This window comes from Girardinichthys multiradiatus, chromosome 3, assembly GCF_021462225.1.
Source record: "Girardinichthys multiradiatus isolate DD_20200921_A chromosome 3, DD_fGirMul_XY1, whole genome shotgun sequence".
NCBI lineage: Eukaryota > Metazoa > Chordata > Actinopteri > Cyprinodontiformes > Goodeidae > Girardinichthys > Girardinichthys multiradiatus.
The window spans coordinates 28224881-28240877 of record NC_061796.1 but is presented as its reverse complement, the minus strand read 5'-3'; the positions used below and the strand labels follow the sequence as shown (position 1 = coordinate 28240877).

At 40.0% G+C, this 15997-nt stretch overlaps 1 protein-coding gene across 1 annotated transcript; it reads right to left on the bottom strand.

Annotated features, from left to right (window-relative positions):
* Positions 1-2313: 2313 nt before the first annotated feature.
* efna1b (ephrin-A1b) lies at positions 2314-15697 on the bottom strand. Its single transcript, XM_047356669.1, has 4 exons — positions 15411-15697; positions 4622-4917; positions 4345-4527; positions 2314-4227 (listed from the first exon to the last, which is right to left on the bottom strand). Exons 1-4 carry the CDS (start codon positions 15506-15508, stop codon positions 4106-4108), a joined length of 699 nt encoding a protein of 232 aa, XP_047212625.1. The 5' UTR covers positions 15509-15697; the 3' UTR covers positions 2314-4105.
* Positions 15698-15997: the final 300 nt, after the last annotated feature.

The following is a 15997-nucleotide window of genomic DNA, read 5'->3' as shown; positions in this document are numbered from 1 at the left end:
TGACAGACACAGCAAACCTTCTTGCCACAGCTTGCATTGATGTGCCATCCTGGATGAGCTGCACTACCTGAGCCACTTGTGTGGGTTGTGGAGTCCGTCTCATGCTACCATGATTTCTAAATAATGTGCTTTGGACAGATTAGTGCAAAATGTAATTATTTTGACATCAGAACAGAGGACATGTTTAGCATTAAGAAAATACAGCATTCAGGGAAAATAACCTTATAATACATGTGAAGCATGGAGCTGGAAGTGTGATGGTTTGGGGATGCTTTGCTGTACCAGGAGCTGGACCGCTCACCATCATGAAATCCAATATGTGTATCAGAGGTGGCTGAAAAAACTCTGAGACCATCTGTAGTACAAAATAAAAGCTGAAGCAGAACTGGACCCGGCAACATGACAATGATCCAAAACATATCAGTAAGTCTACTAAGGAGTGGTTAAGAATCAAGAAATGGAAAGTGCTGGGCGGAGTCAAAGCCCAGATATACACCTCAGATGCTCTGGGGTGACTTATAACAAGCCGAACATGCAAGAAACCCCTCAAACTTCTCACATTTGAAAGTGAGGAGTGGGGAAAAACCTCCTCAGACCGATCTCAGAGATCATTAGATGGCAATTAGAAGCATCTCAATGAAGTTCTCCAAATTGTTCCTGAGCTAGAAAATGCATTTTTGTTCACAACTTTTGTTTAATGAATAAAAATGTGAGAGACGATTCTAAAATATTCAGAATTCTTCCATTGTCAAGGTATTTCAGAGATTGTTGCCTTATTTATTGTGGAACACATTTGTTTAGCGTTTTGCAGTGATTTGCTAAAGCATTAATGCACTTTGAACCTCTTGTCATTTCAACACTTTACAACTCCAAACTTCAGTGCCTTTTATAGGATTTTATTTGAGAACATTTACTCTCAGCATAAATCCAGCTGTTCTGTAAAGACATCAGAGGTTTGTTAGAGAACATTACTGAACAATCAACTTCATGAAGACCAAGAAACACAGCAGGGAGAAAGAATTTTTCCACATCTTTCAGGGAGAAAGATGTGGAAAAATGTCCCACATAGCGCTGTTAAACCTATCAACCTAAATTTGGTCGTTTTGGAATAGTGGCAAGATTTGAAAAACTACACATCACCTTGAGCACACCGTCCACATGATGTAATATGATGGTGGGAATTTCATGTTTTGGGGCAGAGAAGCATGCACTGTAAAAGTCTAGACCTAAATCCAATAGAAAATCTGTAACATTTAAAAATTGATTTGATGAACAGGGTTCACAAACCCTGTTCATCAAATCTGAGTTTGAGATATTTTGAAAAGAGGACTAGACACACATTTTAGTATTTTACATTTTAGTGTAAAATTGGTAGAAACAAACTTCCACAATTGTAGTTAATGGTGCTATTCTCTGAATTAATGACCCTGGGGCCTGATTACAAATGCATGCCACATTTTTAAAATAGTATTTGTAAAGTATATAAAAACAAAACAAAATGTAAAAACGTTTTTGATTTTAATGGGGCCAAATGTGATAGGAGGTATTGATGCTTTTACAAAGTACTGTATGTCACAATATTACAAATACTTCCATGTTTGGTCAGTACTCTTTGCATGTTGTTAACCTCTGTCCTGTGGTAACAGACTGAACAGACGGCTCCTGCATTACACAAGATTTTTAAGGCTGTGTGATCATCATGCAGTGGATGTAGGCCATGACGTGATCATGGAAAAACTAACAGTTCTGTTTTATGCCCTGATTTTGAGTATGTATGATGTGTGGTTTTACAAGGAGTTGCGACTTTTGACAGTTTTCAGCGATTCCTGAGGTTAGCAGGTCTGAACGTTTGCGTGCCTCTTCCTAACATCCAGCTGTGTAGGAGGTTGGTCGGCTTTACCACAGTTGAAGGTGTGCAGAGAAGCCAAAATGAGGGAAAACGAGCAAAAGACCGAGGGCAAGGACACAAACGTGACACTTTTTCACCTAGTTGTCAGCTAGCTTACGGCCCCCATTTCTCCTGGATTCCTTGGTTCCCTTTCAAGCGACCTCTCAGCTCTTGTGTTTAGTTTTGAAACTGTGAAATCTAAGCCAGGTCATGTTGTACACTGGAGATGAAAGGAGAGGGGATGACAAAACTAGAGTTGGGAAAGACTTGAGGGTGGAAACTTGGGAGAGGCTTCATCAGGCAGGAGACGGACAGCTTTGCCAAAATGTTGTGTCATCCATCAAAATTTTAATGATCACAGAGGGCTTTAAGCTCCAAGGTGGGTTATTGCAATATTTAAAAAAAAATGATAAAAACCAGATACATTTTAGGCATCATAGCATGTTTTTGTTTTTATTTCACGAAAGATTTTCACATCTTAAAACAGTTTTTCATAACTTTCCTTTTGTACAAATTTACATTTATAAACATCAACACAAATGAGTCAAGCAAGTTTTAAACAGGAAAACAACCAGGTTCTGGGAAGCCCCATCACTTTGAGGTTTGATTAGCAGGATGAAAACATTAACCAGTGTACCAGGGAAGGTCATGACTGGATAAATACTAATGAAGCTCAGCTCCTGAAACCAGAGTCAAACAGCTCTTCTAATTATTTTTGTTCCATTCATTAGTGATGAGAAAATATATTGACACATGAGGAGTTTGGAAAAAAGCCATTTGAAAAATCCAGATTTTTTGATGGATTTAGACCAGTAGTCTGCAATCTGTGGCTCTGGAGCTGTTTTTGGCTCTTTAGGCTCTTCAAAGTGTCTCTTAATATCTTTGGCCAAACCTGACATAGAACTAAACAGTGTTTTTAAATATGAAGGCTTAAGGCTAATTTCTAACAGGTTTTCTGTTTATTTCCATGTATCATCTGCATAAAGGATCATTCCCTTCGCCATTAGTACCTTTGCAATTTTTTTTTTTAATCTACTCATAGTGTACAGTAAAGAAATGTGGTTTTATGACTCCAGTAAACAATACCTGGCTTAAATTTATCTTTTTGTTCAGTGAGCATAAACTCCTGTATTTTATAATAGTCAATCACCCAAACAGAGATTTATCTCCATAATTTATGAAAATATTTTACAATGAAAAAAAAAAAATCCTCATACACCTGGATTTAGGTACAAATGTGCAAAATGGAAGTAGGAAGGATCAAAATGGTGGTACGAACTGGCATAGGGGCGAATTGACCGAGAGTTCATGGAGCCTAACAGAATGGCATCGAAAGTACAAAAACCCCTTCATTTCATTTTTGTCATTAAGCCACAAACTCCATGTTAACTCCTTTTTCTTCAAGTGTTAAATATTAGATTCAATACAAAATTTACAGATTTAGAAATGAATTCCTGTTTGTTAATCATTAAACTATTTAATGTAGTAGTAATTTTAAAAACCTGATAAGCAAACTGTTCTTTGAAGGAATATAAAACTTTTAGGGGAAATGTTAGTGCACTAATTGCTCTTTGGATTGCACAGGTTGCTGACCCCGGCTTTACACAAATAGTTCCCAAACATTTCATCTGATAAACATGAAAACATGTGGGATATTTAGCTGCATGAGGCTGAACAAGGAGCTGAGTGCTACACAACATTACACATATCCTACATTATTGTTACCATTTTGGCAGCTGCTGACAACAACACAAACAAAAAATAATTTCTCTACATGTAGAGGAGGAACAAATGACTGAGAGCAGGCTGAAATAATGCACAGCTGTACCAATGATATGAACATCTGAAAACATATGATCACAAAGGTTAATGCAATTTTAAACTCATATTTTGATCATTCGGTTTGTAGCTTTTGTTCATGATGACTGAAAAGTGTGTGCATCTTAAATAGTCAAAATTGAGAATTTTCATCCTCAAAATTGAAGAAAGGAGGTAAAGATAAAAAAAATAAAAAAAAAACATGTTCCAGGTCCCTTTCTTCTTTGGAGCGATCCACGCTCCACATTCACACGAACAACCACATCAAACACACACTGAACATCACACACTGTCCAAGCTCATATAAAAAAACTCATATTTATATATATAAAAATATCAAGTGTCCCGACAGCCTGCATCAGGTTCAAAAAGTCTCTGTTTTTGGAGTACTGGTAGGCCTCAGAGCATCGTCATGGCTAATAAGACTGGGATGATGGTAAAAAAGAATGACAAAGACACCAGCTGTGCTGCAGAGCTGCCGATACTCCTCTGGACGTTTGGCTCCATGACAGCGGGGTCATCTGAGAGAAGGGAGAGAGCATTAGATTTCATCAGTAAGGAATGGTAAACACACCCAGTTTGAGACGGTCTGAGACACGGCTCCAGTTTAAACTATTTTCTTAGAAATCAGTCCTCACCTGCTGGGAGCCGATTGGAGGGGTTGTGAACTCCTCCTGCAGCAATAAACGTAATTTTTTCCTCCTCCTTTTCCCTCTCCTCTGCCTTAGATTTGACCCAATGAGACTTCCCGGAGCCTTTATGCCCGACGACATCGACTCTCAGCCTCAGACAGTCGCTGCCGTGGTGATGCATTGGCTTGGCTGTACATTTCAAGACAGATGGGGCATTTTCAATAAAAGAAAACACTAATATCCCAGCAAACATTAAGAATTATTTTTTTCTTGTGAGACTTACAGATATAGTAATAGCTCTCCCCCGTCCTGAACTCTTTTCCCAGTGTGAAGGGCGTGAAGCGCTGAAACTTCTCCGAGAACTTTTCCGGAGCGTGGGGAGCAAAGGGCCTTGAGCACTCCCAGCGGAGCTGATCGAACGAGTGAGGCTTGCAAACGTCATAGTCCTCCTTCTCCACCATGTACAGCACGTAGCGCTCTGCCGAATGGGAAGGCACCTCCTCGTGGGTGTAGTGGGGGCAGATGATGTCCAGGTAGTCATTGATGTGCACCTCCACCGTGTAGTCATCCCACAGGAAACTTCAGAGAGAAGGTGAGAAAAGAGGTTAGTGACATATGATCAGATCATCTGTTTTCAGACGTGCGCAGCAACTGAAAACAGTCTCACACAAACAACACGTGTTTACAGAAAGGTTGAATGTGCAGGACACAATGTGAGGCAGTTTTTTTTTCGGTGTGCCTCTGCAAACTAATTTCAGCAACAGAAAGAGAAGGAGCCTGATCAGGCTTGACCTGTTTAAGCTGTTTTTAGATAAGAAAACACACCCAGAATCCTACAAACATAAAACACTATAACTATTACACACCTTTCCAGGGTTTTTTCCCTTAAGTGGAGTTTCCCTTTGTACACGCAATCAAGTAGAAGAAAATAATAACAACAACTTAGCTCATCCCCAAAATATGAAATCCCCTATTTTCTTCTCTTTTTATACTCAGGCTTAAGCAGTTACTGGCCTCAAAGTATACCAAGGTTACAGATTAGAAGATGTTTGTAATTTGCTCTCAGATTCTATTTAGGCTCTTTTTCATTTTCACCCTCTATTTTATTTTGTTGTTCCTTGTTAGCCTTCCTGTCTTCTGTTTGCTCGCTTCCAATGCTTCCCATGTCCTGATAAAGTATGGACAAATCAGCATAAATCCCTTTTATTCCCACAAGCACATCTGAGGGTGTTTAGAGAGAACAGAAAAGCAGCTGTCAAGTGTTTACCTTCTGTTAGTCAGTAGTTGCTTCTGGTTTTGAAGCAAATTTAATGGGGCTAAATAGGGAGGGGGGTCAGGGGCTAACTTATGTGTAAAAATGAAATTAACTGGTCTTGGCACTCCAAACACAATGCAGTTGAGGCCCTCTACTCGACATGTTATTCTTTCTCTAAAATCTGCCAAAAGACGAAGGCGAAGAAAGGTTTTTATTTGCACATTACATCCTTAGAGGGCTAAAGACTCTACATACTCACAATGGAACATGTAAAGTGTTTCCTCTAAAACTGTCTGAATTACAAGTAAAGTTGAGTAAAAAGAAAAAAATATTTCAGAGGTTCAGGTGAAATCTGGGTTAATTATATTTATATGACTTTAGTTTTATTTCAGGCTGTTAAACTGACTGGAAATTCAGGATTGTTTGTGGGGCACAGACTCCAAGCTCAATTTTTTGTGTGAATAATCATCAGCTTCGGCATAAATAAATGCTCAATTCTAAAGCCATGACTATTTAAAAGTTCTTAAAATAGTGTCTGCATTAACCACTATAAACATTTTTGAGATTTGGGTGGTTTTAAGACATCAGGAGTCCACTTTGGTCATTGCCCTTCTAAGACTAGCCATTAGTTTCATTCTCTGGATCCAACTAATCAGAATTTAAACTAAATGAAGATGCCAAGAGAGTTCTTCACTGCAGGTAACATTAAGTTCTAATAAGCATTTAACAGAACCTCGTTAAAAAAATCCCTGAACTATCCCTTTAAAAAGATGCATCTGGATGCTTGTGAAGCCCGTTGCAGTGCGTAAAAGTGAAAAGAAAACCGCTTTTGTGTGTCTGCTTCTGTATGTCTGCTGTTAACGCTGTCATCAAAGCCTGAGACGTTCTGGCTGTGATCTCACCCCACCTTCCACCACCTCCTCTTAGCGTCCTGTTGTTGTGGCTCCTGTTAGGACCCCCACCCCCCCCCGCCCCAGCCAAGTCACAGACACACAGGCTCCATGTGAGGACCCCCTAACCCCTCCTTCCTTCCCTCTCTTCCATAAGCCTGTAATGCACTGGTTAGCTCTAACATACCTGTCAAAACACGCTTTGTTAGCAGAACACAGCGCTGCACTTGTTTTCTAGGGCTAATAGGCTGATTACTACTTTCTGCTTATAATCAGCACCTTTTCCCCCCAAGTAAAGGTTTTTGTTGTGTAAATTCTTCTGCACAGGTGTGTAAATATGTCTGTGTGCACAGATGCCACTTTTCTGCAAAAAGAATAGACACATCTGTGGCAGTAAAATTGTCCAGATAATCACTGATCTCCTCTAACTTCTCTCCGCTCTTTTCTCCTGCCCAAACCATAATAACAGGACTGGAGCAAACAAGGCGTTTGGAGGTCTCAAGTGGTTCCCTCTGAAGGAAATAATATGTTTAAATTGTATGGGATACACTTTTTTCCCCTCCCCACACTGAGTCCTTGTTAGCGGTCTGGCCTAGCTTTGCATTAAAACACGATCTTGTCAAAAACCAACTGAACAGAAAGATTCTGTTGCTAATTTCATTCACGGCTCGCGCTTTCAAGAAAATTCTCCTTTATCCTTCTCTTCACCTCCTCCTTTTCCCCTCCTCCATTGGTCTGGCTAATTAAAAGCTGTTAGGGGTCTGGGACCAATATGTTCTGTGCAAAAGCAGGGGAGAAGGAATGAATGGGGTGTAATTATACCCTCTGCATCCCCAAAGACAGACTGCCTGAAGGCTACAGGGCCCCTTCAACCTTTCAGTATAAACCTCCGAGGAGTTTTCACCACCCTGACTAATGTGGAGGTGTCTAATGTGTGTGTCTATATGGCTGAGGGGGCTTTTGACTATCATCTCGGTTGGCCATCATGATTGTCACCACAAGATGAAAACCTTTCCTTTTCCGACATCCACCTTTTACGTGTTCACTCATCTTCCCGCATTTGCTCTCACCTCCCACTGGGATTTCTCAGGAGAGCGAGAGACGCAATAAACCTCTAAGCTCCGTCCTTCGAGCGATTCAGAGCCAGGTGTGCGTGAGTTGTTGAAAACCTACTTTACACACCTCTTCCTCTTCCTATGTGCTGGGGTTTTGTGTGTGTGCTCTCCTTTGAGATTCTCTGAAGACCCTTATCCAGGGCATCTGGTGCCCTGGGCTCCAGAACACATCTGCTCATCGAGGTCTTGTGTAGTCCCTCGTGTGCTCATGTCTTACATGAGACGGAGGTGTGGATAAACAGAGGAGGTTGAAGGTTTTTGTCTTTGTTCCTCTCTGCAGGTCATTTCTCACTGCAGAGCTACTCCAGTTTTTGCATAATCAACCAAGGGGTGTGTATAAGGCCCTCCTGGCCAGTTCAACCTTTTGTCAGTTCACAACCCCATTTCCTACCTATGTGTCACCATTTCTTTCTGTTGTACCATTTAGTACCGATACACTTAAACATGCATCATGAGGCATGGAACGTACAGATTTCTCCTTTCTAATACCCGAACAAATTTAAAACTGTAGAGGAACAAAATGACGAAGGAGACAATTGACCAGCACCCTTTGTCAGGTAACAAGTGGGTTATAAAATAGTAAAGAGCTCGAATGGTTGTTACAGAAGGTGGCCTTTTCAACACTTGCCTCTTTTAACGGATGCTTTGAAGTTTTGCCATTGTCATTGCACTACTCTTCTGTTTTTGTCTTTTTCCTGTCATTCCTGCTTCCCTCTTCCCTTTTCCCTACCCCTCCCACCATTCGCACCACCCTCAAAGCCCCTGCTGGTTTTGTGCAAACTACTGACACAGGAACGTCTGTCTTTTACCGTCTCTCAAGAGAGAGTTTCAAACTGCTGGTTGGGGTCGAAGGGTTAGAGTTCAGAGTCGCAACTGCTCACAGACGCTATCATCCGAGTCAGCATTGGTGATATACGCCTCACACACATAAAACATTCAAGGAGAAAGCCAGCACCCCTCCTCCTCTTCTTGCATCTGCTGTGCAGGTAATCAGTAGAAAGTGTGCACACTCTGGAATGTCACAAAGAGGGGGGGAGGTTGGATGGTTTCTCACAGGGCGTACCCATCAAATTCCTTATCCCGCTTTATCACACTTTTACAGTGAGGTCTGAACTTAATACGCTATTAATTTGCTGTGGTATGACAGATTCACACCTCTTTTCACACGAGCTGTCAGAGGACCTAATGGGTTTTTAGTTGCTCATAGCGGGCTGCCACATAATAGCCAATCTAAAAAGTCTTACTATATTAGCTTCCATCGTAATCTAACAAGCGGGAATTCTTCCTCCAATATCCACCACTGCAACAAGCTGCAACTATTTTTTATCACATTTTTAAAACACAACGTTGCACTTTATAATTGAGTTGGGAGTCTTATTTTTGCATAAAGACACTTATGCAAGATGAGAACCTTAACCCCTGTCAACAATAGTGCTTCTCTTCCCTCCCTCCATCCATCACTGTCCACTCTCTCCTCCCTCAGTCTCCCTCTCTCTTTTATTATTCCACATCCAGCCCACCCCCGCTCTATTTCCCGCTTTGTCCTGTCTCTTAAGGATAACATAATAAACTGAAGCTCTTCATCCAGGCTAATTTCTCAACACAAACCCCTTTCTTCACCTCAGCCTGTACCCAGGCCTCTATCTCTCCCCCTACTTCATTCCCCTTCACTGTGACCCCAAAAATCTTTTCACCCGTCCCGCTGTTTTCAAAAGCATCTTATTCTATAAGCAATGAATGGGTAAATAAAGGCAAAATGGTATTAAGATTAGTTTATACGGATAGTTTAGGATTTTTGAAGTGAGGTTCTGGTAAAATAAATGAAGTAATATCGTACCTGCAGCAGATACAGACATTTATCTTGGTGTCTTAATTTAGTATAAATGCAGATTTGTTGGGCCCAGGGACTAAAGATAAAGCTATTCTGAGAGGGGCCATACCAGGGCAGATTTCTGCTATCCTAATAACAACTAGTCACAAAAAAACAGAACCATATCAGTTTATGCAAATATTATTTAATGAACCTGTAAATTGTCACACTCGCCATGGGAAAAGGGGATAGGAGGCAGTGCGACACCAGTGATCTTCCTGTGTGAAACACACACTGAAAAAAGATATGTAAAGCAGAGTAATTATTAAAAAGAAAAGTAGTGCAAAAATATTATAGGGGTTAAAGTGAGATTTATTTATTTCTTAAATTTTGTTATTATTTTTTTCAGCACATGTTTCACACAGGAGGTTTATTTGTGTTGCACCGCCTACCACATCCATTTCCCATGTAAATAATCATTAGTTTCTTCGCAAATACTTAGTCAATGCAAACCTGATAATGGTTTAAATGTTCATAAAATTGTGTCTGCATTTTAAACTACTATGTTTTAAAGATTATTAACTGCTCATAACCTTTCAACTGGAAGGGCACCGATCAATTGGCCCAAGAAAACCAATTTCCTTTTGATCAGCTCAGGTCAAATACAGGAAAAAATTAAGAACTTCCACCATTATCAGTCTATAAATGCATCAACCAACAGCATGTACTTTTACTTTTTTGAATGTAATAAAACTTAGAAGTTACAGACACACATCACCCATAAACAGGGATAATTATAATTCCTTCATTTTCTGCTTGATTCAAAACTACTATCTCTATCAAGAATCGTGGAGCACATTTTTGTCCCATTTCAGTGTTACAGCCCTTTAAAAAATTGGAATTGGCAGGCAAGTGAAGAAAAAGTGACAGTGAAGAAAAAGGAAAATCGGTTTTGGCCATAATATCCTGTTTTGTTCATCTCTATTTTTAACAGAGCCTCATTTCAAAAATCCTGACCTGTTTCTTTAACATGCTTCTGGGAGTGGGGATACAAATGTCTAATCTTGTCACCAAACATTTTTTTTATAAGACCAAGGGCTACATAAATTAAAGAGTAAAAATTCCTCTGTTTGTGTGGGTTAAGTCCGTACTAAAGAGAAGGAAGGAAAAGAAAGAGGGGCAGATAAATAATAGAAGTGCATGGATGCATGGATACCTTGAAGAGGGAACATTATCTCCACAAACAAAAAACCACAGGTATATTATTTTCTATTTATTAGAATCTCAAGCTGCCTATGGATAAAAAACAGGAGGACGGTTACTGTATACCAGTTGGCCTGTGATGCAAAAAAGGCCCCTGATTATGAATGGAAGAGCATTGTGTATTTCATTGTTCTTATACACGATGAATCTCATCAGGGAGATTACTCTGAAACTGACAGAATAGCGGTTACATCACCAGATATGAGTTTATGTATCAGCCAGATGATGATAATTTGGTGTTTGTGGGTCAGGTGGTCAGATTCCATCCTCTGCTGCCTGTTTGAAAATGTGTCAGTGTGGGTCTGCGTGCCTATTCTGGTGAGATTAAAGAACAACAAGCAGACAATGCATGGCTCTGGAGGTGGTGGTGTATTTTTAATAAAGAGTAAAAAAGTGAAGAGAAGGAATGGGAGCAAAATGTAAAAAATATTTATAGGTGAATAGCAGATCTATTAGTAAATGCACCATATCTCAGTGCTACAAGGTCACTGTAACAACATTCCTTGAGGGTTAGTTTTTAATGAGTGTTCACTATTTTCAGTATCATTGAAGTGTTTAAGACTGAAGTCAGAGACATCACAGACATCAAGAGATATCAAAACATATATGTGGTTCATTCAGGCTATGAGAGAGTGGGAGAGAGCAAGACTTTCATCAGATAAGAGGAAGGCAGAACAAAATACAGCAAACTGGATCTGGAAATGTTGGCAGCTAAGAAAAGGATCTACATTCTGCAGCGAACACCCATGTAGACTGTTGTTTCAGTAATGATGGCTCTACTTACCATGCTAAAGCCAGTTTAAAATTTCATGCTGGATTTGGAAGTGTTAGAAGTGTTTAAGAAATCTCAGATATACCCTGAGATCAACATTTCTAGGAGTACACTGGGAGACTGCTGTTTTAGTAATAATAGCTGCACTAACCATGCTAAGCACAAATTCTGAATGCTAAAAATGGTTTAAAATGTGACCTCCAATTTTGTCTTTGTTTTATAATGGCAAAACCCTGTTTTATAGCAGCATGATCTACAACTTCTTAACAGGAATAAGAGTTGGCTATAATTGGTATTGGCGGGCTAAAGCATTACAAAAACCAAAGATTGGAAATTGGTCACAAACTTTTAAGTGGTGCATCTCCAGGTTGGAGTGACATCAACCCCCTTTACCACTAGTATGTTGCAGCAGCAGGCCTGTCTGCTTCATCAGCATCACTGGCTGAGATAAGCAGAGTGTTACATTACGCCAAACTCCTGATTAAATATATCTGGAACACCCAGGCCACTGAAGATGGATGATGGTATTGTTATAACAGAGATAAGGTGACTTATACCATTAATAATAAGAAGAGACAAAGATCTGCAGGGTCTGGGGTCAGACTGTGGGAGGAGACCCAGCTGTTGGAGGCCCGGGGAGAGTTACAGACAGGTACGGAGGGAGAAAAAACCCCCACTTGCATGCACAGCTGACAGTTGAGTATAGTAACAGTAGGCTGGAATGTTGTCTATGGCTAATATTAACATCCCAGTCCTCCCCCCCCAACCCCCAGTGGAGTGTGTGAGTGTGAGTCACACATTCGTCAAGAATTGGCGAGGCTCCCTACGGTAAAAATGCCACTCCCTGCTCTCTGACGTTCAGGTGCACTCATTAGCTGTCAGTCCAAAACAAAAATACGCCTGCTGCCACTGAAATCCAGCTTAGGGCCATCCTAAGTTCAACCTCTCCCTACAAACGCTAATAAGCGCTCGTACAGGCCAAGACACGAAGTGGATAAACAGGGCTTCACCTGTCACGTAAGGAGAAGTAGCACACAAACACGGTTGTGTCTCAAATCAGCACGAGGGATTAAGCCCCTATTGTTGAGCTTGCTGACAAGATGGCGATTTATTCATGTTTCTACAGTCCCCAACAAGAATGAGCACTGTTGCCATCTGGTCACTGTCCTCCTCCTGTAAGATAAATCTGTGCAGCCTCACAATCAGGCCAAGGATCAATTAGCATCAATTAACTGTGTAGCGTGCAGATGGATCAATGCAGTCTGATTAACAGGAGACTGATTGATCACATGGGGATGGTTCTGGGTAGGTGGAGTGCAGTAGAAAAAAAGGTTTGACTAAAAAGTGAAAAGAATACATTTGGAAAAAAAAAAATGGAAGAAAATCAAATAAGGGTGCAAAAATGATCTTTCCTAACATTTGGGGCACATCAGTAGAGGGTCTGATATTAAAAGTTGATCCTCTGTTTAGTTTGTCTGTGTCAGGGTCTATCTTTAGACATGCAGAAGAAGGGATTAGTGTTTTTCTATAATTTTTTACCCCCTCTTTCGGTTACGCAACTCCCATTTGACAGCAGAAATAGTCCAGGGTCGGATTAGAGACGGCACACAAGATCTGACTTTCAATTAGATTGGGCCATTCTCTATTTCCCCCATTCTCCTCATTCCTCATCTTCATCTGCCTCCCGTCTTATTTCAACTCAATCTTATTCAGCTCTAGTGTCCCTGCCAGGGCCAATCATAGGTTGTAGGAGGTCCTAAATAGTTTCATAAGGAGGCCAACTTCTAGCCACTGCAGCACCTCCGATTTTGCTTCTATATTGTCAGTGTTTTTTATTGTCAAGTTTTAATTTAATTACCTTAGTAATTCTTCAAAGCTTTCTATAAAGAAGATAGCAGGGTATCCTGCTTGTTTTCTAAGGGCATAGTACAATCTATTAATCTTTGACTATGGCATTACTATTTTTAACTTGTTAACACAGTTTTGAGTAGGTTTCCCTACCTTCCAAAGTAAAGTTGAAGAGAAAGTTGCAAAACAGTTGAAAAACAGAATAACATTCAATAGTGTACGTACAATTCCTAGAGGTAAAAACTTATTTATATGTTAAATAAGAGATAATTTTTATCAATCAATTTATAACATGTCAACCACACACACTTAAGATATTAGTTATGTTAAATTAGTTAAAATAGGCAAATAGAAGAATTACATACTGTTTTTACAACTAGTTCAAATGTACATGAAAAGTTCTCCCAGAACAATTAAATAATTTGAAGTATGACTATGTTAACATAACTTTTAAATTATGAGATTAGTCTTTAGTATCTGTACAATCAATGAATTTTTCAACCTGTCGTTTTTGTTTAAGTTTCTCTTTAGGTTCCCAAGGCCAGCAGGGGGCATCTAAGTGGTCACAAAGATCTCCTATAAGATGGGCAGACACTGGTCTCTGTTTTACCAGACTATAGTTACACATTTTCCCTCAGGTATCATCTGAACCCGATTTCTCCCCCTCTGTTCAGTCTGTCTGAGGTGAGTCAGGTGAGTAATATCGTTGAATCACTAGAAATGATACCAGCACTGCTCACCGCATTTACCATTAGACCAGTTAAATCCCCCCCCACCCCACCCCCCTCTGTTGTCATTGCTAAAGGGCAATTAGAGTAACTAATGTAATCAAGACCAGGCTGAAAGTCCATAATGGTTTTGCCCTTTTTGCCTCTCGATGGTGGATTTTAATCGACCCTCTTTGCAGCAGGAAAGAAAAAAGCAAACTCGGGGACTGTCCTTCTATTTCAGCTCGGTTTCAAAATAATACTCGCTGAGATGACTCGCCCCCCCATGCTAAAAGCTCAATAAATTGTGCTGCGATATGTCAAACCTTATCGATCCCACTGAGTGGCCGGATAGCATTACATTTCTGACCTCAAAACAAAATCATCAGCACTTTACGTGACTCACACTCCTTGTAGGATATAAATCCTCACCGATGAAAAACACACTTTTTTCTTTGTTCCCTTTCTTTTTACATTAGGCAATTAACTCCTACTTACTAATAGACACGCCTTTTCCATGACACACACACTCACAGGTGCAGAGCATGCAGACAGCATGGGCTAAGTTCATACTCGTCAGTCTATTTTCTACTATTAGAGTATGTCTGACTCTGTGTTACAGTTAAATATAGTGTTGAATGTGTCCATCTGTCAAGGCATCAACTCACTGATCTAATAGAAATATGTAAAGCTACTAGCCAGACGTTTCTGTAAATTCACTCAAACTTACTTTAGATAAAGTTTGTCACCTACAGAACATCATGTTGTATTTGGGTTTTTCCTTTGCTTTGCTAGTCTGTTGTAAATTTACTTAATCAAGACAGAATCTACCCTCCTAAAAACAAGTTTTCATGCACACTTGTCTCTGATGACATCAAATACAGCATAATGCAGCCAATTGGGGCTCTTTCTAAGTATATTTGTATTTTTCCTGCCTTTTCATCTTTGTTAACATTTTATAAAATTTCTATTTCAAAGATGCTCACTTATATTATGTACAGCTGCAGCAAAACGTTGGATCCGCTTGTGAGAATGCTGCATGGACTTCACAGATAAAACATAAGTGATTTGTGAGGGACAATGAAATGTGAATGCTTCAGTTTTTACTGTCAGTGTATTTTTTGCCGCAACTAAATACATCACTGGATAGTATCTTTAAAGCTAATTTAAAGGGTATCCAAACAATAACCTCTCACGGACGTTTAACTGTATTATATAAAAATGGCAAGTAAAAGCAGCCTTGGATAGAGGTTTTCATATACCAATATAAAAACAGCAACAACAACAACAACAAAAAACAACGAAACTTATTTACTTAGACGTGCACAGACTATAGTGACTGATCAAAGTTACAGGTTGCACATCTTTTTCTCCAGGCTACAGGAAAGTGTAGCCCAGATCTGTTTACTTACTTTGGGTTTGAGCTGTTCCAATAGACGCTGTGTCGCTCCGCGGAGGCAAACCACGCACCGACGGTCAGCGCCAAACACATCAGACACACCACATCCATGGCCTCTGTTCTCTTCTCCTCAGCAAGTTAATTAGACAATATTTAGATTTTTATTTTTTTTTCTAAAGAAAACTCCCTCAGTGAAAGACTTCAATGCGCGTAAAAAGTGCGCACTGGTAGATTCTTCAATCCTTAGCACCAATAACTGATGAGAATAATAACAGCGATGAAGCTCCTCCTCTGACGCTGTTGCTCTGTCTCATACGAGCGGAACTTGTCTGTTTTGTCTCATCTAGGCTCCGCCCATTGGAGCCAGCAGCCAATAGCGAACCGTTTGAATATTTTCTCCACCCCACCCACGCCCTCTCGTCCCCCTGCTGCTGGCACTTTATTGCAGGAACGTAGACAAATACAGGACTGCTCCCAGGCAAATGTAATGACTTTTTTTTCTTTTCAAGGAAACAAAAAATACTGTACATATGTGCATCAAAGTGGACCAGGAAATTAAAGCATTTTCTAGAAGTCGATATGAGACGATATAAGAAAATA

Bases quoted from the DNA above. Each gene is read 5' to 3' on its own strand.
- efna1b (XM_047356669.1), bottom strand. From the start codon at position 15,508: ATGGATGTGGTGTGTCTGATGTGTTTGGCGCTGACCGTCGGTGCGTGG. The intron at 4,918-15,410 runs GTAAGTAAACAG...TTCTCTCTGAAG, and splicing joins TGGAACAGCTCAAACCCAAA to TTTCCTGTGGGATGACTACA. The intron at 4,228-4,344 runs GTGAGGACTGAT...CCCTTCTCTCAG, and splicing joins CTCCAATCGGCTCCCAGCAG to ATGACCCCGCTGTCATGGAG.